The sequence below is a fragment of the Copadichromis virginalis genome, linkage group LG19 (genome assembly GCF_057382275.1).
Source record: "Copadichromis virginalis isolate Kocher_CV1m ecotype Utaka linkage group LG19, C_Virginalis_male_GT1.1, whole genome shotgun sequence".
Lineage (NCBI taxonomy): Eukaryota > Metazoa > Chordata > Actinopteri > Cichliformes > Cichlidae > Copadichromis > Copadichromis virginalis.
This window is the reverse complement of record NC_140636.1, coordinates 30,784,738-30,806,489: the sequence shown is the minus strand read 5'-3', so window position 1 is coordinate 30,806,489 and position 21,752 is coordinate 30,784,738. Positions and strand designations below refer to the sequence as shown.

The 21,752-nt window shown below is 39.1% G+C and overlaps 2 protein-coding genes and 1 long non-coding RNA gene across 6 annotated transcripts in view; all 3 read right to left on the bottom strand.

Moving 5' to 3' along the window:
• Window positions 1-8,140, bottom strand: part of stac (SH3 and cysteine rich domain) — a 30,570-nt gene extending 22,430 nt beyond the window's left edge. The window contains exons 1-3 of one of the 2 annotated variants that reach the window (XM_085442625.1): window positions 7,677-8,140; window positions 6,532-6,564; window positions 4,796-5,129 (exon numbers count right to left, since the gene is read on the bottom strand). In XM_085442625.1, coding sequence (XP_085298751.1) covers window positions 4,796-5,129; window positions 6,532-6,564; window positions 7,677-7,790 — 481 coding nt within the window. In that variant the 5' untranslated portion in view covers window positions 7,791-8,140. The remainder of the gene's footprint in view (window positions 1-4,795; window positions 5,130-6,531; window positions 6,565-7,676) is intronic. The other variant, XM_085442626.1, reaches the window with a different exon arrangement.
• Window positions 8,141-12,251: 4,111 nt separating this feature from the next.
• On the bottom strand, window positions 12,252-14,930 carry LOC146686457 (uncharacterized). 2 transcript variants are annotated; one of them, XM_085442066.1, is made up of 7 exons: window positions 14,805-14,930; window positions 14,618-14,711; window positions 14,368-14,491; window positions 14,025-14,250; window positions 13,747-13,933; window positions 13,456-13,583; window positions 12,252-13,367 (listed from the first exon to the last, which is right to left on the bottom strand). In XM_085442066.1, the coding sequence occupies exons 4-7, from the start codon at window positions 14,094-14,096 to the stop codon at window positions 12,957-12,959; spliced, it is 798 nt and encodes a 265-aa protein (XP_085298192.1). In that variant the 5' UTR covers window positions 14,097-14,250; window positions 14,368-14,491; window positions 14,618-14,711; window positions 14,805-14,930; the 3' UTR covers window positions 12,252-12,956. The 2 variants fall into 2 exon arrangements, with proteins under 2 accessions (XP_085298192.1, XP_085298193.1); XM_085442067.1 differs by having other exon boundaries at window positions 14,368-14,467.
• A 487-nt stretch (window positions 14,931-15,417) lies between these two features.
• LOC146686456 (uncharacterized) lies at window positions 15,418-20,083 on the bottom strand. 2 transcript variants are annotated; one of them, XR_014916821.1, is made up of 3 exons: window positions 20,024-20,083; window positions 15,821-15,906; window positions 15,418-15,480 (listed from the first exon to the last, which is right to left on the bottom strand). It is a non-coding gene; the product is annotated as an uncharacterized LOC146686456 (long non-coding RNA). The 2 variants fall into 2 exon arrangements; XR_014916822.1 differs by having other exon boundaries at window positions 15,821-15,950; window positions 20,024-20,071.
• Between the last annotated feature and the right edge of the window lie 1,669 nt (window positions 20,084-21,752).

Below are 21,752 nucleotides of genomic sequence, written 5' to 3'. Positions count from 1 at the left end.
TTTTTGTTAGTGGCGTGCTGGTGCGTGAGACACTTTCAAGGCAGGGCGGACAACGTCAGCTGCTGGATTTAACACTAAAATAGATAAATTAAGAATCAGAGATGTCACAGCACGTACCGTTTGCATCCTGGGTGACAGAAAGAGCTATATGGTGCGTGTGAGATGTGTGCGTGACGTGCAGTGTGTCACTGAAATGTAACAAAATACCGGAAAACGCCACAGACACCAGCACGAACAAAACTCTCACATAGTAAGTGCACGAGTACTGTATGTGTATTAGAGGGAGATGTAATAAAGTGTCATTCAACACCACAGCCAAGCATCTCTACTGGGAAAACCTTGACCTCCTAGCACAAGATTAATTTCTTTCCGTGGTCAACTAAACCTGTCATGTACATTTAAGGAGTTTAATTGCACCGATTAGTGCGTGTTAATTTTGCCAGAATATCGAGTTTTGTTAATCCCAGGAGTGAGCATGGATCCTTTGGGTCTTTTAGGGGATTTTGAAAGTAAATAACTGTTTAACTCGTATAAGCTGACAGAGATTTCATGACATATTCTGCACATATCCTGCATATTCTGTTATCGCAGAAAATCAGGAGCAAGAATAGTCATACATTTTTAAGCTTTTTCTTTCTTGCCAGAAAAAGGCGAAAATTACCAGGGAAACGAGCGAACTGTGAAGATGGATGCTTTATGTGCAAATGCCATACATACCATAGAGACTAGAGATGGACCGATCCGATATTACGTATCGGTATCGGTCCGATACTGACCTAAATGACTGGATCGGATATCGGAGAAAAATAAAAAATGTAATCCGATCCATTAAATATCACGAAAGCACCTCACAAAACTTGCAACACGCCATAACTCACCTCAGAACGTTAGCAGTCGGAGCAGTATGCATCACGTGATAGAGCGGCTGTGGCATGCGGGACCTGTCGGTGGTCTGGATAGCATTTGGAGCTTCGCTAGCAACCTGGCATTTCATCTCCGACAAAGTTATCCCCGAGAGAAGTAAAGCAAGTGTGTAAGTCCATCTCTGAATGTTTGTAAAGCATTCCCACGTTAAGCTTAACGAGCGACTGCCTCTCGCTCTCCGGCTGCTACTTCAATCGTGAAACTGCTTAAATGATCAGCTGATCGGCTTTTCTGTCGCGAGTCTGTCTCTCTTGTTTGTTTTTGGTCCACTTTGCACCAGAAAGAGGAAACCAGCGGCTGAACAACAGCAGCATGTTTAAGCTTGATCAGCTGTTGTTAGAATGTATTTAATATTACTTTCTACACCAGGATCTTTTTCTACGTAGCTGACGGCTGGTAACTGTGCAGGGGCGGATCTAGCAAAGTTTAGCCAGGGGGGCCGATAGGGCATTAACTGGGAAAAGGGGGCACAAAGACATACTTTTCTTTCTTATTCTCATTTAAAATGTCGAGCTTTTAATAAATAATTATCTGACACCCAAAGTTTTAATTTGATGTAAAATGAATAGAAGTCAATTACTGTATATAGTGACTATTAAGTCTAATATATATACCCTAGTAAGCTATAGTACTTTTTACTTTGGGAAGGTACCATCTGTGCAGTCTGCAATTTTGTTGAAGAAAGATGTTGAATCTATTTAATATTTCTTGAAAAAGAATTGATTTCTGTGCATTTTTTTTCCACACTGCATCAAATTAAGGTTGATTACGTCGATTAAGCATCATGAGGTGGAGCGTGAGGGGTGGTTCCCTATTTTTTATTTATTTATTTTTGTTGTTGCTGGGAGTTGGAACCCTATTAGTTAGGTTGCTTAATATTTACGCTAAGTACTCTTTAAAATACCAGAATAGGGAGGATGGTGTAGGTCTAAGTTTATTAGATTGATCAGTATTGCTGAACTATGAAATATTTTTTTTGTATACAGGTATAACAGAATAGCTTTAGTGTAGTTGTTGTTTTAAACTTGAGTATGAACTTGCAGACTTGCAAAATGCAGCAAGATATTTTAAAAAACAGTTTTGTTGATTAAAAAACACTATATCGGATTCATATCGGTATCGGCAGATATCCAAATTTATGATATCGGTATCGGTATCGGACATAAAAAAAGTGGTATCGTGCCATCTCTAATAGAGACTATGTAATAAATGACAGAAAACACAAGCATGGAACAGAATGAGAAGAAGTTTAAAGTGGCAGGAAAGTGTGGTTTGAAAACTGAATACAGCTCTTTTGTTTTTATTGATCCTTGCTGATGCAGAAAATCCCAGCATGAAGAATGAAACTTGGTTATTCTGTGAGTACATCTAATGTTATGCAAATCCAAATTTCAGTACGTGAAAGTAAACGGGCGTCTATCTTACATACAGGTCATTTTGAAAAATGAATTAAAAACTAATATCTTTATTGCTCAAATAGGAATTAATCTCTTTGTTCTACTACCTTACCTTCATCTAGTAGACCTAATGAATGAGTCAGCGAGCACTATACTATAATTAAACCTATTTTTATTCTAAATGACACACCGAAATTGACGCATTGAGGTAATAAAAGACTCCAGTAGGAAGAAGGTGGGTGTTTATTTCTTTTATGTCTGCCTTACGCAATAATAGCATACATGTATTAGACTGATTATTTAATAGTGAAGGTGCATCATAAATACACTAAACACATAGATTTATATGGCATTTTTTTCTGAAATAGGAACAATTCATATTAGATTGATCCTAGTGTCTAAAAGAAAAACAGCACATCCTTGCTATATTTTTACATTTTGAGTGTATGTGATATTTTTTATAACAGCTTATTCATTTATTTTGTTAGAAAGTCAAATATCTGCTTGCAACACTATTTGTGTACCTTTAGAGGTGCAAGACAGGATATCAGTGCATAAAAATGTGAACTTTGAAAAATGTTATAAAAACTTGTTGCATGATTATCTAACTCCATAAACCTGGAGACATTCCTCGTGGGTGACCATTAGGATTTAATAATCAATCCAATCAGTTTGAGTCCACCTTTCTCCTCCTCTAGTGTCTCTCCTTCTGTCTCCTGTGTGCTGCTCTTTGACTCTGGGATGTTGAGTCAGAATTTGATAACACCATCGCATATCATTACACACAAACACACAGACACACACAGGGAGGGACAGACAGAGAGCGATAGTGTTCTCATTAAGGTGGGACAACTGAAGACGAGGGCAGCATCTTTTTTTCATGTGTGGACCAGAGGGCAGCGCAGCATCACATCCTCACCACCAACAGACCAGCTGAGTCTCATTCAAAGCCACTGGATGCGCCTCACCGATCACACCAGATAAAACAGACCAGCGTATGTTACAACGTTCATAAATGTGTAGCAGTATGTGAGCTAAAGCTGCGAAAAGTTTTTTTCTGTGGCCTCACATTAGAAAAAGTTTCCCTCTTGTTCGGATTCTATCTTTGGGTGATGATACATTCTGTGTTACTCCAAGAAAAGCCTCTAAATTTCCTTTAATGTGAGCGAAAACCGGGTTAAAATCATAAAATTAATCTGTAGAACTCAACTACTTTCCAATATAAATTCATTTAACTGTGGTAAGAACTTCATAAAACTCATTATCAAGTACTGACTTTAACTTTATTGCAAAATAACACCAAAGTGGATATCCTCTCTGGACTTTCTAGCAAGAGGCTGCCCGTTTACAAGGTATTCATTTTATAAATCAGCCACACCACAACATCTTATCCCAACCACAGTAAAAGCAGTATGCTTACACTGTTCAGCCAAACAGATAATTGTTATGCACTGTGACAGTCCAGAAGCCTTCATCCAAAACTTGTGAGACATAATTTACATGAAGACATTTATAAATGGCATAAATGTGTTTTGTTATATTTAAAAACCTGGGTGTCTGGGAATAATGGTCTGTATATATGGAGTGACGGTTGTGTACCTGATCTGATCACAACTATTTTATAACCAATCAAAGACGTGCACGTGTTTCTTTTTCACTGCAGTGATATGATAAATATCGCCTGGTTTGTAAGAAAACCCTGAATGGACCACTGTTTGACACAGCAGCAGTGTCACCATTTATCCACCTGCCTCATAACCATGAAGTACTTTTTGCGCTTGAACTGCAACTTCTAATTGCGCAAATAGAAGCAGAAACTCTTGCAAGATATTAAACTGATGGCATAACTACAATTATAAACGTAGGTGCTCGTTTACATGTCTACCTTCCCGGTACGAAGTCTGATCTCTCTTATCTGCTACCAAACATGATGCCATGGGGCTAGTTGAGCAAATTGTAATTATCAAACTGCAGACTCCCTGAGATGCAGAGCCTTAGCAGTGATGGTTAAGCCAAAGGAACCAGAACATCTGGCAAGGGGAAAACAGGTAGCTGTGCTGGCGCAGACGTTGCTGGCTATCTGACACCCCAGCAGACAGATGGAGGGACTGGGCTCAGTGTGTGAATCAGAAGGATGGAGATACTTTGGTCACGTGTCAACAGATTAAGTCAGATGCTCAGTGTCAGGTGTGCAATTGTCTTTTTTTTGTTGTTTAGATACTCATGGTGTGTGTTTTAGAGCTTTGCCAACTATTCATACTGGATAATGGAGCATAAATCCACATGTCACGTTGCGTTCAACCCTTCGCACACTTTAATGCATGTTTCTCTGGTGGAAGAACACCTAGTGGAGAGCTCATTATTAAAAGGTTTTTCCTCACGATATGATTGCAGGGCTCATTGGATGATCAGGCATTTGCCTTCTCAGCTGTGTTTGATGTTATGATGAAGGAGAGCAGTGCTTTTACCCCTACCTACAATCATGTGGTTGCAGACGTCGCAGAACGTGGGCTTCTTAAAGATGTGCTCCATGAAGCAGTGTCCTGCTGAGTCTAACTGCATCGGGTTGCGTGGTTGTGAGCGCGACGTGGGAGGAGGAGCGCAGGGAATAGCCGGAGGAACTGGAGGAATGGGGAGGTTGGTGTTGTGCGGCGGGGCCATCCCAATGTTGCAAAGATGGCCCGTGCTGCTGCTCACGTCTGAGAGGAGCTCCGTCTTGTTTTCGCTGCTGTTCCGGAAGAAGTTGTCAGCGCTCTTGCTGCGGACGCTCTTGGTCTTGAAGGACAGGGAGCGTTTGAGTCTTTGCAGCTGAAACAGGAGAGGATGAGTTCAAGAAAAGTGGAGCAAAGAAGAGAAAAAGACAGACTGCTTGAGAGAAAATGAGGAGACAGAAAATCTTTGAGTGACCAAGTCCATTACTGCAGTAACCGTCAGGCAAATCTCATTCACTGATGCCCGATAACATGACTATTACCGTGGTCTCAACTTATCACCTTTCAGTAGAAAACCTTCCAGGTTCCCTACCTGGGAGGGTAATGTGATTTTCTGGTTAGGCCAGTGTATCACATTAACACCATTCCTCACACACTGTGCTGTCATTTCTGGCAGCAGCCCCTATCAATCTCATTATGCTTCTCCTTTACAGTAACGCTATTCATAATGCTCCACGCTGACAAATCATTTAATTTAACCAGTGTGTGTACCCCTGAAACCCACTCAAATCTGGGCTCAGACACATAATAAAGAATTGCTAAGCCACTCTAATGTGATTTTATGGTTCAGCTTCCAGGCTGGTGTGGCTATAAATCCCCGATTGAAAAATAGATTATGTTTTCTGATAGGTCGGGAAAGACTCCTAATGATTCTCTCTCACAGCACCGACTCGTCTTTACATCCGCCTTTTGTAAACACCTCTGAGCATTTATTCGTCCTCTTTGGTGTTTGTTGCAAAGCACGCAGACGCAGTCATACGTGGTGCATTGTTTCTGCGCTTGTCATTTTTGTGAACATGCCTGCACAAATTGCTTAGAGTGCTTATCATTGCGGCTTTGTTATGGTGAAGATCAATCAGTCCTGCAAGTCAATCTGGAAACAATCAATTTTAGACCCTTTCTCTGTCATCATCACCCACGCATGAACGCATACACACAGAAGCATGAACCTACAGAACAAATACATCCTCCTGCAACCTGTTACAGCTGTTTTCCTGCTGATCCATGAAAAGAAAAACAGTAGTAAAAGTAGATGGAAAACCTATTTCTACCGGTAAATGTGTGATGATGTGTGATGATAAAGGCCCTCTTTTTTGCTCTACTGTGGCTTTAATGTATATAAAATAAAGCACAGTGAAGGCATGTGTGCATGCATGGAGGAGCTCATGCTGTATTTCGATGGCGCCAAATCTCTATGAGTTCTCAGCTCTCTGTTAGCAGGGAGGGTTAATGGGGGCTGGGTGGAGCACTGCAACACAATCCGCCAAAGCCATTTATCACATGGGATTATAACTCAAATGACTTCAAATACGATGCAGCTTAAACAAAGAGTGCCCTCTAAAAATATGGGTGAAGATGGACTTAACCTGGTTGGCACTGACTTCGTTAAGAGGAATAAAAGTTGTGGAGTGAACAACTTTTATTCACATGCAATCATGACTCTTCTGACGGACTGATATCAGCAGTATGCGCCAGTTTGCACAAGAGTGGAGGCTCACCTTGCGCTTTTGATGTTCAGGCCTCACAGTATTCTTAAAGGAGGGATAAAAACACAAACACAACTTTACTTAATGGTTGTAAACTTGTTCAGCCTTCTGAGGAATTTATTCTACTTATCATGACTGTAAGAAAATTAAAACACTTTCTTTAAATGCCTTTTTTGCTCTATGACAAATCACCTATGATGCTGGAAGTGAGTCTGGTTGTTTGGCAGAAGCTTGGAAATTGCATAAAGTCAGCCAGGAGTCTGCTGAAATATCCAGCGAAACGTGCCAAAGTACGAGTTCCCATGCTGAAATGTTTCAGCTGAAACTAAGAAAACTGAACAACAACTTGATCATACAAAAACCACAACCTCGCTGTCAGAAGGAGACGGAGCATGAGATTCATCTGCCCAGCAAGGGAGTCGTGGTGGGAAGAGCTGTCACAGCTATCCACTGCCATGATCAGTAGTCCAATATTGTACTGCTAAATGTAGTAGTCTGGGGGTCAACATGTGACCCACATAGATGGTAAAACGCCAGAGGCAGCTGCCAGCTCTATCACACAGCCTCATTTCCAAGTAGAAAGTCCAAGCCATGTGCCTTTTATTTATTTATGAAAATGCACATATTTTTAAGACCATATTGTTTCCCGTTTTTAATTCAGTTTTAATTTAAATAACCTTTCCATGCTTGATGTAAACCAGTACCCACAAGAGCTGGACTAAGCAGGTTATTCTCTATTATCTCCTCCAAAGAAAAACACCACAGTACACTTCTCATATAAAACCACAGAGAGCATGTGAGCTGCTGCTGTGAGTTTAAACTGATCTCAGCGTTATCTTCTGTTTAACCTCGTTATCTTCGTGGTTTGTCTCCCAGTTGTAAGCTACAGCTCGTATTATTTGTTATGGCTTCCTTAAATCTAATCACATCAGGTTGTTTTAGGATGTTTTATCAGTGTGTTATCGGTCATTTAAAGGAGGAGGAAATGTGCGGTCTTCTTTCTGGGAGCTCATCCCAATTGAGCCCATTTAAATCTCGTATTAAAAGAAGTTTTTTTAGCCTGCTTAATTTCCTTTTCAGAGTTGCACTGGCGTGCAGTGAAAAACATTTTCGTGGTAAAGAAGAAAACAACAACAACAACAACGGGATAGTCCTACCTTGCTTTCTTGCTGGCTGGCGTTCGCCGTCGGGGATTTGGGTGTCTCATTCTGGTCCCGTTCGTCCTCTTTGCCCCCACTTTCGTCCTGAATTGTGCTGGCCGGCGGAATCATCCTCTCTGTCTGTACTCTGTAAAAAGATACTGCTCAACTGAGTTCGTTTCCCCCCCAAGCGGTTTACATCGTTTCTGTTCTTCTAATGGAAATAATAAAAAAGATAAGTCGTTTAGATCCGTTGCTGATATATTGTGAAGAGGGAAGAAACGAGGAGTAAAACGTACTGAAAAGACACAAGGGTGGAAAAAAGTGGTTTGGGAATCAAAAGTTGCAAGTAATTCCAGATCGGCTTCAAAGTGCCCTGTCCGTCTGAAGGAGGCTTTCGTGTTTATCGTGGCGTCGTGCGTAACTGCCAAGACATCTCCAAGTCCACGCTGTGCGCCGTGCGCCTCGCGTTGTCAATACTTTGAGGGCGGAGAGCTGTAAGCGATCAAGGGAGGGTAGGGCTGAGAAGGATGGAGAAGGAGGAGACACAACGAGTCTGTCCAGATGCACTCAAAGGGAAAAAGCTCATTCTCAAATGGATCATTGCTCTTCTTAAAAGAAAAGTCAAGGACCTACGCTCTTTGCACGAGTGCATGCGCTTCTTTCCAAACCAAATGTTATGTATAGCACACTTGTTCAGATTAATGTCAATAAATTGTTCTTCAGATTGGTCCACCTGCTTTATTTATTAATTCAGTTGACAAAGACTGAGAGAATTTTCCAGAAATGCTTTAGACAGCAAAACTTCACTCGAGTAAGGCTTGAACACCAACCTAACGCTAACTAAAGAATTCTCACAATAGATTTTTTTTTTGACTGTGTGATGATGGCACAAAAATAAGCTGCTTCGAATTAAAATACTACCTGAGATATTTTTTCTGCTGCAAAGGAGAAAAATGCATGATTACAGATATACATGCAGTTCCTTTTTAGAGTTATCAGACTTTCTTTTAGGTCAGAAAAACGTCTTTCACCTCATGAACTTTAGTCAAGGTCAAACACATTTGTGTTTACTTGTTTAGCTATTATAGTGAGGACCAGGTTGAGGTTCTAGACCATTTTGAGTGAGTTGGTCCTCACTTTTTCACACTCTATTCAAAGGCCTGTTTCAGGGTTACAGGTTTTTCTCGGGTCCAGGTTAGAATTAGGTTTATGCTAACTCTTGTAGTTGTATTGTTGGGATAATGGGCTAGTATTAAATTACGTCACCAAATATCCTCACAAAGATAGACAGCCAAATATAAGCATGTGTGTACTGAAAATAGATAGAAGCTTTGTTTTTACCAGCAAAATACTAAATTATTAAGGTGATGATGTAACAGCCCTTGCTGACTTTAGATGAAACGATTGATAACCCTTTTATGTTTGACTATCAGCTTTTAAACTACATCATGGACCAGTTAGATTAGATTAAAGACATGAAAAAAACCAAACCACTTACAAAACCAAAGAAAAAATGAAGAAATTCATTGTTTCAGGTAAGAAATAGCGCACTTTGTCACATTCAGTTATTGTGTGAACAAAGGAAATAATACTAGTTTGTGAGCTTCAGAAGTACTAGGCATCTGTACCTTCATCTAACACTAAGCAATAACATGAATAAGGATACCCCATTTCCCAAAATGTCAAACCAGTATTAAGCAAGTAAATATCCTTCAAGGTCCATCTGTCGCGGATTACTTTCAGAAAGAATAGCCCCAAGCCGACACTCACACAATCCAGTATATTCACACACTGGTAAGCTACTGATGAGGAAACTGGCAGTGTTATTACTCTTTAGGTTTCGCAGTGAAACATAAAGCGTTTACTTCACCTCAGATGGGATAGATGTGATACTCACTGTAGTGATACATCATGATGCCTCCCTCCGGGCTCCCTTGTGATGTGATGTCCTTGAAGTTATGTTGCAGGACGAAGGAGGCAGGTGCCAGACTGCAGCCTCCTCACTCTGACAGGAATGCAAACACCAACACAGTCCCAAGGAGTGAGACTACATATTGATTTTTGTAATCCAGAGCAGAATGGATTCAATCCCAGAAAAGTCAGTCACATTCCTGAAAGGTTGGTTTACCTCCTAACATCAAGATTAATATCGCGTTTTGTTTGTCAAATCTTTATCACCAAACTGTGGATGTATTATTTTAACAAGCCACGGTGAAACAGATTCTTTCTACATTTTGCGGGATCATCCAAAATGAAGTTCAGTGATTGGGCATGCATTCAGCGCTAAAGAGTGATACATCAGAGAAAACACAGAAAAAGGAAAGTGCAAAGATTGACTGACATATGTCATGACACAGTACCTATACAGCTGAGGTGAATGACTGAGAGGTTGTGTTTCTGTAGTTTAGATGGTGTGAAGATGGTTTTATTTGTCTAGAGTTTTTCTATATTAGCCCGCAGAAGGTCAGCAGATTTAACCTATTTTCAGAAAGAGCAATCAGTCTTAATAAAGAGTGTGACTTTGTTTTAACACTTAGACTCATCCTGGACTTGTTAATTTGTCAAAGGGTATACTTCTGTATTTTCTCACAGTAGTAAGGGTGGTGTAAAAATGACATCAGCTCATTTGACACCGCAAATGAGCTGATGTCTTGCGCTTTCACACGATAACCCACCACCTGGAGAGAACACAAGACAATCCCCCGGGTTAGTCAGTCCGAGCACGAGTCAATGATACATTCAGTCCATGTGGTGTATGTGTGTGGTTATTGTGACTCATGTCAACAGAAAGAACCAAGTGCTTGACCGATTGTGCCAGGAAGCAAGCGTAGAGAGCCAAGCGTGAAAGCGAGACAGGGAAAGAACATTGTAATTTCCTCTCTCAGCTGCTGGTCCGTCAAGAGTGCGAAGAAGGCGTGAAAAAATGAGAGAAATACTGAGCGATGGAGGACGATAGGCTGGAGGAATAGGGGTTAATTATTCCCAATGAAATGTTTCATTAAGGAGATGCAAAGATCTGAGTTGTGCAGTTTCAGGTCCACAGTTGCTTTTTGGTTTTTAAGTATTTGTCTTTCTTGTTATTAATGCATTAGTCCTGCATATGGGAACCATCAACCACATTCTTGCCACATTCTTGCATCACATTCGCCTAATATGTGAAGGATCCCTTGGGAGGGTTCTATCAGGAAGAGCTTCTGGTGTAAGAATACCGTATGCCAAATCAAATATACAGATCCATGTGTTGACATCTTGTGGATAAGGCATCAGCCAAAAGAACAATAGAAGAGGTATGCCCATCAATGAGCCACCTCTTTCAACTGTTATAACCACAGAGCACATTTTTATTAATTTCTCAAATTTCTATTTACTTTCTCAGGAAAAATGTATTTGAAAGACTTGGTTTGATACTTATTTGTGACCGTAACTAAATCCAGAGTAATACGATTTTATTTCTTCACAAAGATAAAAGAGCGCACACTAAATTTTCATGTATTCCTAAATTTTAAACATGTGTTCTTTTTTCATACTAATGCAACAGCTGATGTTGAGGGTAGGAATAAAAAACATATCACACACATGCACCACATACACCATAGAAATGCAGAATTCTTTTTGGTTTTTTTACAAGTAGGCTGAACCATTACCTGATCACACCTGGCCTCTCATGCATGACGAAGAGTTATAGGATGTTAACGAGAAAATGCATTTTGGGATGTCTTATATTTCTTAAGTAGACCTCCCTGCACATATACATTTCAAATCAACTTTGGTTCCATAGTGTTATAAAAGCATCACCAGTGAAGCTGTACTTGGGTTTGGGGTGCTTTGAAATAACACATGTTAATGTGCATGCTAGAAACAGACTGTATATAAAGGTTGGACATAGTTTCCAGGTCTGAAAAGTGAAGCTAATACATAAAACTGATTTGTTCACTGCACATTGTTTTGAAGCTGATGGCTTGTCATTTGCAGACTTTCCAGCCTCCAGTTGCCTAGGTGACCTTCGAACATATTTACTACCAGGTCATACATTAATCAGGGGTACACAGTAAAATTTGCAGTGTCAAACTAACACTTAGAGTTAAATTTAACACTGTTTCCGAGTCTATTTGGTTCCATTCAGAATTGGTGTTAAATCAACTCTTTCTATAGTGTTAAAATTTTAGAGTAAATTTAACTCTAAACAGAGTAAAAATTTAACAGAGTAACACCGCATAGTGTTAAATCAACTTAACACTACTAGTAGTGTCATATTATTTACTCTATTCTAGTGATAAATTAACTCTATTTGAGTAAAATCCCACTGATTTTTAACACTGAATTGTGTTATTTGAAATTAACACTGGGGGTTCAAAGAACTCTGATGGGAGTTGATGTTACTCTATACTGTGTTATTCATACACTAATCTCTAGTGAAAAATTAGCTCCCATAGAGTAAAATTTGTAATTAATTTTACACCAAATAATGTTACTAAAACTCTTCCTGTAGTGTTACCTTTACACACAATTCACTGTTTTGCAGCATGAAAACCTGGTTTTTAATAATGCTTTTACATATAAAACAAGTGAGCAAAAACCACAACTAGATAATACATTTAACAGCTTTATTTTTATGTCAGGCTCAAAATATAAAAACATCTCATGTAGTGTATAAAACACTTTAAAACAATGAATTAGTTCAGCATAAAACGGCAATATGGAACGACATACAGGGAGGAATCTGAAATGCCATACTTGATTTGAAGAAGCAACACAGCTCATTTATGTTCAACATCTTCAGCACCATATTGGGATGCAGTCTGACCCTAAATGCATGATAATGGTCATCAAAACACAGGGTTTCCATCAGTTTTCCACAGAGCAATACAATGCCATCTTTCACAACAGTACTTTTGATCTTACAAAAAACCGGAATCTCAGACACTACATCTGTACAGATGATAAAGTCAGGGCGGTACTCTATACCGTGTTGTTATCCACTTAGCTGAAAACAAACTGGTAGACAACACAGCTCCAAGCAATTTCTGGACCTTCTTCCAGCTCTCCAAGTGTCACCATCTTTCCTGGTCCTAAAGCTAATCTTTCCAGGCTAAAGGACTCCCAATGCTTTATTTTATTACTATTATATTTATTTTTACTTGTGGTGTACTGTAAAGGTACACTCTGTAAGGCTGCATCTTTAGCCTGAGTATGAATCTCAAAAAACACTTCCTCCATTGAGGAGACAAAACTATTCAAAGTAGATTGGCTCACAGTAGCTGTGCAACAGCAGAGGCACACATATCCAAAGTGCTCTTATTTGACCTTTTCAGATGTTGTGGGTGTTTCTTCTACATTAGTTGACATCACGTCCCCTATAGTGCTAATTTCTTTAACTGCCACATCATGCTGTAGATTAACATCAGTGTCAGCCTGTTGGTCAAAATAGTTAAGGTGTTTGGTATTTAAATATTTTCTAAAACCTGTGGTTTGGATGAACGTGTACATGTTGTGAAGCATAGTGTTGTAAGATGTGCCAAACACAAAATGTGCTTTAAACAGTTCATCAAAAGCACCAAGTGAAGAGGTAGACTTGCATGGTATGGCATTCTTGTCAAGAATAATGAAGAACCGGTGGATGTCATTCTTTTTCACCCCAACAGCCAGGAGGTAGGGTTGAGTGCTGGTAGTGATGGCATCAAGGTGCTTTTGGATATTTGTTCCAGTCTGAAAAGACAAATACAGACAGGCAATAAGAATCAAATGTTTCTTAAATTGGTAATTCATAACATAAAAATAGAAAAGAAACACAAACCTTCTTGAAGACCACAAGACGCCTTTCTGCTTGAGAAGCTGACACCTTTCCTGGTCTCTTCCGACCCTGACCAGATGGTGGAATCAGATGTAATAGCAATAGAATTGCTGAGAGGTCACTGTCCCAGCCTGCAAAAATTATTTGTTTTTAATAAAGTTGAATCATCATCAACAATATATTTCAATGCATTGATAAAATGTTTGAGTAGACCCAAAAGACAAAAAGGATAACTGTTCTGTGACAAACATTATATATGCTTTGAATGTGCTAATCAAAGAAACAACAGCTCACCAATGTCAGCATTAACCTCAGTGGCATCCTCAGGAGAGTCAGCTGCCAGCAAGAGTTCTTCCAGGTCACTGGTAGAAGGAAGGTTTCTGCCTTGTTGGATAATCCTTCTTTTGAATGTTGTTGGCCACCTCTCCAGCAACCTGCCTGATACATCCTCACCAAACATCAGTACAAAATCCTGTTCGATCTGTAACAGGGATAGAGAATAGAGAATTATATCTGCTTTCTATAAAATATTAAAGTGTGTTTACATTGTCAAAGTAATGACAAATATTCACCAAGCCTTTGATATCTTTGAAACGTGGAAAAACAGACAGTATGTTGCTTGACAGCAGGAGGTCAAGGACCATGTTGTGACTGTGTCTTCATCAGCTGAATTGTTCATCAGAGAGATTGCTTCCTTGCACTCATCCTCACTCAGTAACTTCTCTGTAACAAACTGCAACTCTCGTCTGACAGTTGGTCCACCACACTGGTCTTCACTCGATGATCCATCTCCTGGTGCTAGACAATATGAAATACAGCTTTATCAAAACTAATAACAACATTTAATAACCATTATTAATAAAGAACCACAATGTGGAACAGTATTATGCATTTCCACTGAATTATAAATGTTACCTCTAGATGATAATCGCCTCCCTTTAGCAGTGCATCTCTGTATGGCTTTAATCCTCCAGGCCAAGTACCCAGTGCCACCCTCGCCATCATAATAATGTTCCTTGGAGAGTGACATGTACAGACACTGATAAATGAATAAACAAAATAAGTTATGTAACAATGAAGAGTTGATAAGGACATACATTTTAGCAGGATTTAAAATGTTTAAACGTGATTTTGGTTGTATCAGTTATTACTATGAGCTACTTACATAGCCATTTTTGGAGTACGGGCCACTGAGGTAAGAGAAAAAGGTTACAATTCCTCTGGCATACATTTCTTTTACCTGCCGTGGTGGTGATGTACTGCAAGATCAAAAGGAAAAGAACTAGTCAGCTTCCCTGGAATTCATAGAGATTTAAAATAATAGTAAAATCACAGGGCCAGAAATAAATTACCCATTTTTTTCTGTCAAGTCAGCTACCAGTATGTTGACCAGTATGTTTTTCTTCTGGTTTCAGACACCAGAGACTTGGTCCGATTGTATTCATTTATTATACATTCTCCACCAGGTTTGTTGGTGAGAATCGATTCCACCAACTGGAAAACACAATAAAAAAAACATTCTACATGTTGATATAACCACTGCAGTTCAGAACACTTAAACTACAAACAAAAATGACACTGTTAGAAGAATGTGGAAATCTGCTAACTCTTACTTGCTTAGCTTCTGCATCCAGCTTCTGACGTTTCCTAAAAGGGCTGTCTGAAAGGATGACCGTACCCTGTGAATCTGATGAATGTGGCAATGATAACTGGGACAGCTCAGGAGACACTTCTGCAGCAGCTGTTTCCAGACCTCAAAAACAGGAGCAAAACAAATGAGTTTACATGGTCCCTCCATAGACACATTTTATAAACTCTTTTTAATAAGCAATGTAATAATGATACTAAAAAATGACATCCAGTGAAACACACATCACTCAAACAAACCTTTTTCATATTTGATGGTTAGTACCCCAGTTGAGGGATCTGTTACTATATCCTCAAATATATCATCATCCAATTCAGTCCCTGAACTATCAAAAACTTTCACTCCTTTTGTTACGGCTGGCACACCAAACTTTGCAAATGCTGGAAACAAGCACACAAGTTTGAATAAACAAAAAGATTACATGACATCTAATGTTTTGTAGCCTAAAATGAAGATCATTTCAAGATACTTTTTCAAAAGTGACTCAAATAAAAAAAAAAACTAAATTACTAAGCGCCACTAACACGCTTGATAAGTGGTAGATTAGGAGTGACACTCACATTATACAGTTTTTCCACTAAATATACATTCGTAGCTAAGATGATTCCAAAACGTAGATCATTTTCAATTAATCATAAAATGCAGTTTGAAGAGACTAAATAACAAAAAGAACTTAAAGCACATTGAACACCTTTTTTTTATACAATGTTGGTTTCTTACCGGCAATCAAAATTCCTTAAGGCTTGGCTCAGATACTCTAGCAAATTTCTGCACACCTCCCAGTTTTGCTTTAAGCAGCATGCTTCCTGTAGACAGTAATTTCTTATAGTCAGTGCTCTTCATTGAACTACTGAAAACAGAAAATGTTAATATTAAACCAGTCCCATAAATACCAGTAAAACAGCCTTGCATTGTTATTTCTTACACTGTATGTTACTTTTTTTCAGTGTAACAAGGTGTTTCAGCCCCTTGGCTGTAGTTTTTAAGCCTTTACTAAATGAGTATTTCACCTACATGAAATATATTTCTCAATACAAAACTAAAATAATTACTAGTACTTTTACCGTTTGTCTGATCTAACTTAGCACTAGGGAGTCAGTATTTTGTTCATCTTTAGTTTAACATACTGAACAGTCTGCTAACCAAAATGGAAAAAGGTAACTTGTGTCAATACCATCATTAGTTAACATCAAGTTAACTCACTACAAATACAAACACTGCCATCTTAAGTTCAAACTACTAAAAGAAAACATTACAAACTGAATCCTGGATATTTTGGATACTTTATCAAGTTTATACTGCCTGCTGGTTGTAATCACTGTAACTGTAAAATCGCTAAAGGCAGCGGAATTGAAATAAGACAATAACCATACTGAAAACAACCTCTATAGCTAGGTATCCAAAAAGAAGTGAAATATGTAACATTAGTGTAAAATTTTAATTAGTTAATGCTTGCCTTACATAATTTAAAATGTAACAATAACAAGTGAATTGCCCGTGCATCAAGGTTAGCCAAAATGCTAGTTAGCTAGCTAATGTTAATATTAGGGGTGCAACGATATTCGTATCGATATTGAACCGTTCGATACAGTGCTTTCGGTTCGGTACGCGTATGTATCGAACAATACAACATTTGTAATTTATTTTATCAACTTTCCTTCTGACGATGCTGTCTGTGTGGAGCGCTCAGTGAATCTGCGTTCGACTACTCCGCCTAGGCTGCACTGTCGAGCGCAGATCCACTGAGCGCTCCACACAGACAGCATAGTCAGAAGGAAGAGCACAGGGCACCTCCCCCACCCTCATTCAGATCTGGCGTTTGGAATTATTTTGGTTTTCATGTGACGTATGACCCTGAAGTAGAGCTGGGCGATATGAGATTTTTTCATATCACGATATGTTTTTTTCATTTCAGGCGATAACGATATCTATCACGATATAAGCCAAATAACTATATTTGTAAGATTTAAATGTGCCGTTGCTCACAAGTAAAATGTGAAATAATCAGCAGCTTGTTTTTAAATATTTATTTCCCATAATAAGTTCAACAGGGTAGATGTACTTAAGGAACATGAGACTTTTTCAGATAAATAAAGGCAAATATTGCAAACTACACAAAAGGCAGCCGCTAAAGCGTTTAAGTTTCAAAATAGAACAAATGAAACAGACTAAATTGTCAATTCCACTTAGAAACAAAATATTAATTCTAAAAATAAATCTTAGTTTGTTTTACAGAAGAACAGACAAAACTGACTAACTTTTGTCAATATCAAATAAACTGAGAACTAAAAGGAAATTCTCAATCTCTCCTTGTTGTATAGCTTAGCTTTTCAAACAGTTTTAACAGTTACTTTAGCCTGACAAAAGCCGAATGACGAATTAGCGCTTCCAGTCAGAGACTGAGGCTACGTCCACACGTCCACGGGTATTTTTGAAAACGGAGATTTTCCGTTTTCGTTTTAAAAAATAATCCCGTCCACACGTAAAGGCAGAAATGAAGGAAAACGCTGCTATGAACATGCCAAAGCAGCAGGTGGCGCTAGATTCCTAACCGTGCAGAAATGTTGGCCAATCAGAAGTCTAGAAGCCTCGGTGGGAAAAAGTAAACAAAGCTGCGGCATAGAAGCAGAACCGAGTCGTATGTGTGGAGGGACAGTAACTGTGTGTATATGTAAGCATTTAAACACTGCAGAGAGTAGAATTAACAGTAACAGTATTGTAGAAATTCATTTCACCGAAACAATAACGTGGCGCAGTGTGACGCATGCACCAGTTTATTGTATTTCCAGACTTGCTTTCGGCACAATTTACAGTGCACGCTACTCTGTTTTTTGTCAGACTTGAAATAGCCGAAATACCTTCACACTACGGAACTTCTATGGCTCTTCCGTTCGACAATCTCTCCGGCATTGGAACCATCATCGGTTTTCTCTTCGGTCACGCTCGGTTGATTTTTCTAGTCGGCACACTCATTTCCTCCATTACCCGCTGGCTCCATTACCCGCTGGCTGCTTCCCAAACAAACACACGTGCGGCTTGGCACTTGTTCTGTACTTAGCAAGTCACGCGACGTGACTGCGGCTGTGATTGGTTCAGCTCTGCGCTACTGAATTTGGATCGGCTGACCTTTTTTTTTCTTTTTTTTTTTTTTTAAGAGGACAAGAGCGGCGAGGTCTATCGCGATAGCTTAATTTCTCTATCGAGTAAAAGTTATATCGCGATACATATCGTTATCGTTCTATCGCCCAGCTCTACCCTGAAGGTAAGCGAGTCATGGACTAAAGTAAAACAGTATGTTGGATGTGCCATGCAATGCTCAATTACATGGGTGGGAACTAGTGTGTTAGCGCAGTTAGCTCGTTAACGTGTTGGCCGTCTAGCCCCATGCACGGGGCGATCGGCGGTAGCTCGTTAACGGAGATTTGCCATGTTGTGGTGTTAAGGTCATTTCAACGAGATTAACCTGAAAGCACTAGTGGGAACACAACGAATATGACTGCACATTTACGCCGACATCATCCTAGTGCAAAGACAAAAACAACAAGCATGCTACTAACTTTAGCCGAGTCATTTAGACAGCTGTTAGCACATGATTCTCCTTATGCTGCTGAGAATATAACCCAGAAGAAGCGGATAGTATAGCTTTTATTTTGGAAAGAGACATTTCTCTGTAATAAACTCTCTTTTCCAAAGATGCATGATTCCTCAATCAGATACAGGGCTTGCAATATCGCTAGCCTAACGTCCTGGGGCTAGCGATTTTTTCAGTCGGGTTACCAAAATCTATCTCTTCCCTGCCCGTCGGGCTATTGTAAGAAGGAAAAATATATGTCAATGCTTTTGCATTCTTTCGGAAATGTAGCTGGGTAATTATGTCATTGGCATCGGTGAGCCACTGTCAATATGTGACATATTGAAATCGCGTTTGAATTTGCGCTTGTTTTTTTGCTTTCACTTTGCAATCGTGCGAACTGTGTATAGAGAGCGACAGCACTGATCTGTGAGTGATGATAATTTGTGCACCAATTCCTCTGACATCGTCTTATTAATCGTTAGCTTACTATGCAAACATGACAAGTGAAATTTCCCGCAGCTTAAACATGTGAGAGGTTGATCGCGCAGAGAATCACTGAGCTTATGTGAGTCCGTGTGTAAAAGCAGCAGGATTTATATTTGACTACGATGACCTGGATGACTGAGAACCTTCACAGACAGATATATATTTTAGTTCTGCTGAGCCAAATAAGACAGGTCAGGGTGAAGAAGTGACAGCCAAAGAAAAGCTTACCACAAAACGGAGAAGTTATGACAAATCAGACTATAAGGCAAAAAGAAAGTGCAGCTTTATGGTTTCATGGACAAAATAATTTCTGTGGCTTCAATATGACAAGCTAAATAACCAGGGCTGCACATAAGTGGTCCGCAGGTGCGCATTCCCTGTCAAAATAAAAAACACGCACAAGGGTTAGGGTTAAATTTAAAAACTGTACTTTTGAGTTAAAATATATATTTATAATTTTAATAAATGACAAATTAAAAAGGCATGAACATTTTTTTTGTATCGAAAAAATATCGAACCGTGACACCAAAGTACCGAACCGAACCGTGAATTTTGTGTATCGTTGCACCCCTAGTTAATATGTAGCTCCCAACACATGGAGGGTTTAATTTAATGGAATTTCAAACATGCTAGAACACAACACAATCACCACTACACACTGAAATAAATTAACAAGCCTTACAGTCTTAGCCAACACTAATTAACAACCTTACGTTAGCATACAGACAATGTCACATTTGCTTCAGGTACAAAATGAAATATATAATAAACATGGACAAAAGGAATGTAACCTTATTTTAACATGCTACTTGTGTTTAAAATGTCAAATTGTTGGTTTTAATAAGTGAATATGAACAACTTACCGTGTAACTGATGTAAAGAAAATGGCGTCGTGAAAAATCCTCTTGGTTTGAAAAGGAGTCTGTGGTGGGAGGAGCTTTCTAGAGTAACATTGACACTGCCTCTTTTAACTCCGCGAATTATCACCCACACTGGGAGGCGTTTTGCTCCAGCTGTCGTTATAATGACTCTATTAGAGTAAATACACTTTAACACTGCTGATTTAACACTGGGAAATTTACTGTGTATGTTTCTTTCTCAATGGCAGAAAGATTCCTGGAAGATGAGAAATGTTTACAATTCAGTTTCTACGGTCTCTAGTCACCACAATGCTACAAATAACTTCGACTGTGTATGTAGCTTAAGTGTTTCTAAGTTGGCCAGAAGTGGGCAGCTCCTCGGGAAATCTGGTTTTATAGTCAGTTAGTTAATTCCATTTAATTCAATTCAATTCAGTTTAATTTTATTTATATAGGAACTGTAGGAGCCTTTTTGTGTTGTTACCTTATGTGTGCCACTAGGGGTCACTTTTTGTGTTTTTATGGTATAATATGTTTTATGGTACAGTGTTTAAGGTAGGCACGTGTAATTAGTGTCAAGTGTTATTGGTCGGAAGGAGCAAACAATTTGTGATCTCTGTGCTGTTGTGATTTATGTTAAATGAAGTTGTATACTAAGAGAACTGTTGAACTACAAATGCAACTGATGGAAAGCAATAAATGTGTTAAACGGACAAGATAAGTACAGCTGCACTCTCAAGTGTCATTCATGACAGTGGCATCATGTCACCTCCGCCATCGAACACCTCAGTGGCTTCAAGCGTAGGCTTAGTCTTTACAGGAACGAATTCACAATAATAGTCACCGCAAGGCACTTTATATGTTAAGGTAAAGACCCAATAATAATAGAGAGAAAATCCCAACAATCACATGACCTCATCAGCAAGCAATTGGTGACAATGGGAAGGAAAAACTCCCTTTTAACAGGAAGAAGCATCCAGAACCAGCCATCGGCCACTACCAGATAAGACAACATGGGACAATTTGAAAATAACACTTGGAACAAGGTAGTTTCAAGCATTTCTGGATACAGAATGAGGTTTTTCTATTTCATGGACCGTGTTGGAGTCAAAAAAGACGATAAAACAGGATATGCTTTAGAGCAGGTTGACCTCACAATTGAGATATGAGTGTGCAGTGTTTCTCCTTCCCTCACAACGTCTGGTTTCCAAACACATTTTGTTTCATAAAATTGTAACAGCCAAAATGCTCACCTAGAGGCTTTACCATGAGGCTCATGTCATGGTGGGCACATCCATCTATATAAAGTCTCTGATGCTAACATGCTCAAAATGCTAACATTAACATTCTATTAATGCACAAAACGTCCACAACCTGTTGATCGTGGTAGCACAACAATGGTTTAATTACATTTTATCAGCATACTTAGTTGGCTGTTTTAACAGTGATTTACACGCAAAAGAGCTTTCATCAATAATCCTCTGGTTGTTCGCATATCTTTATTTAACATCTGTTTGTCTACAATGATTGCAATATATTAATAATTATTTAACTGGAGAAATATTTCTTTACCAGATTTCCATCAGAACCAAAAGTTCAGTAATAGGAACAGGCTGTAAACACCTTATATCCACCAAAGTTACTGAAAACATGACATTTGTGGCACAAATTTGTGGCACAAAAAAGGGCGCAAAAGTATTTATGCTAGTAGTAATTGTAAGAAGGCAGTGTG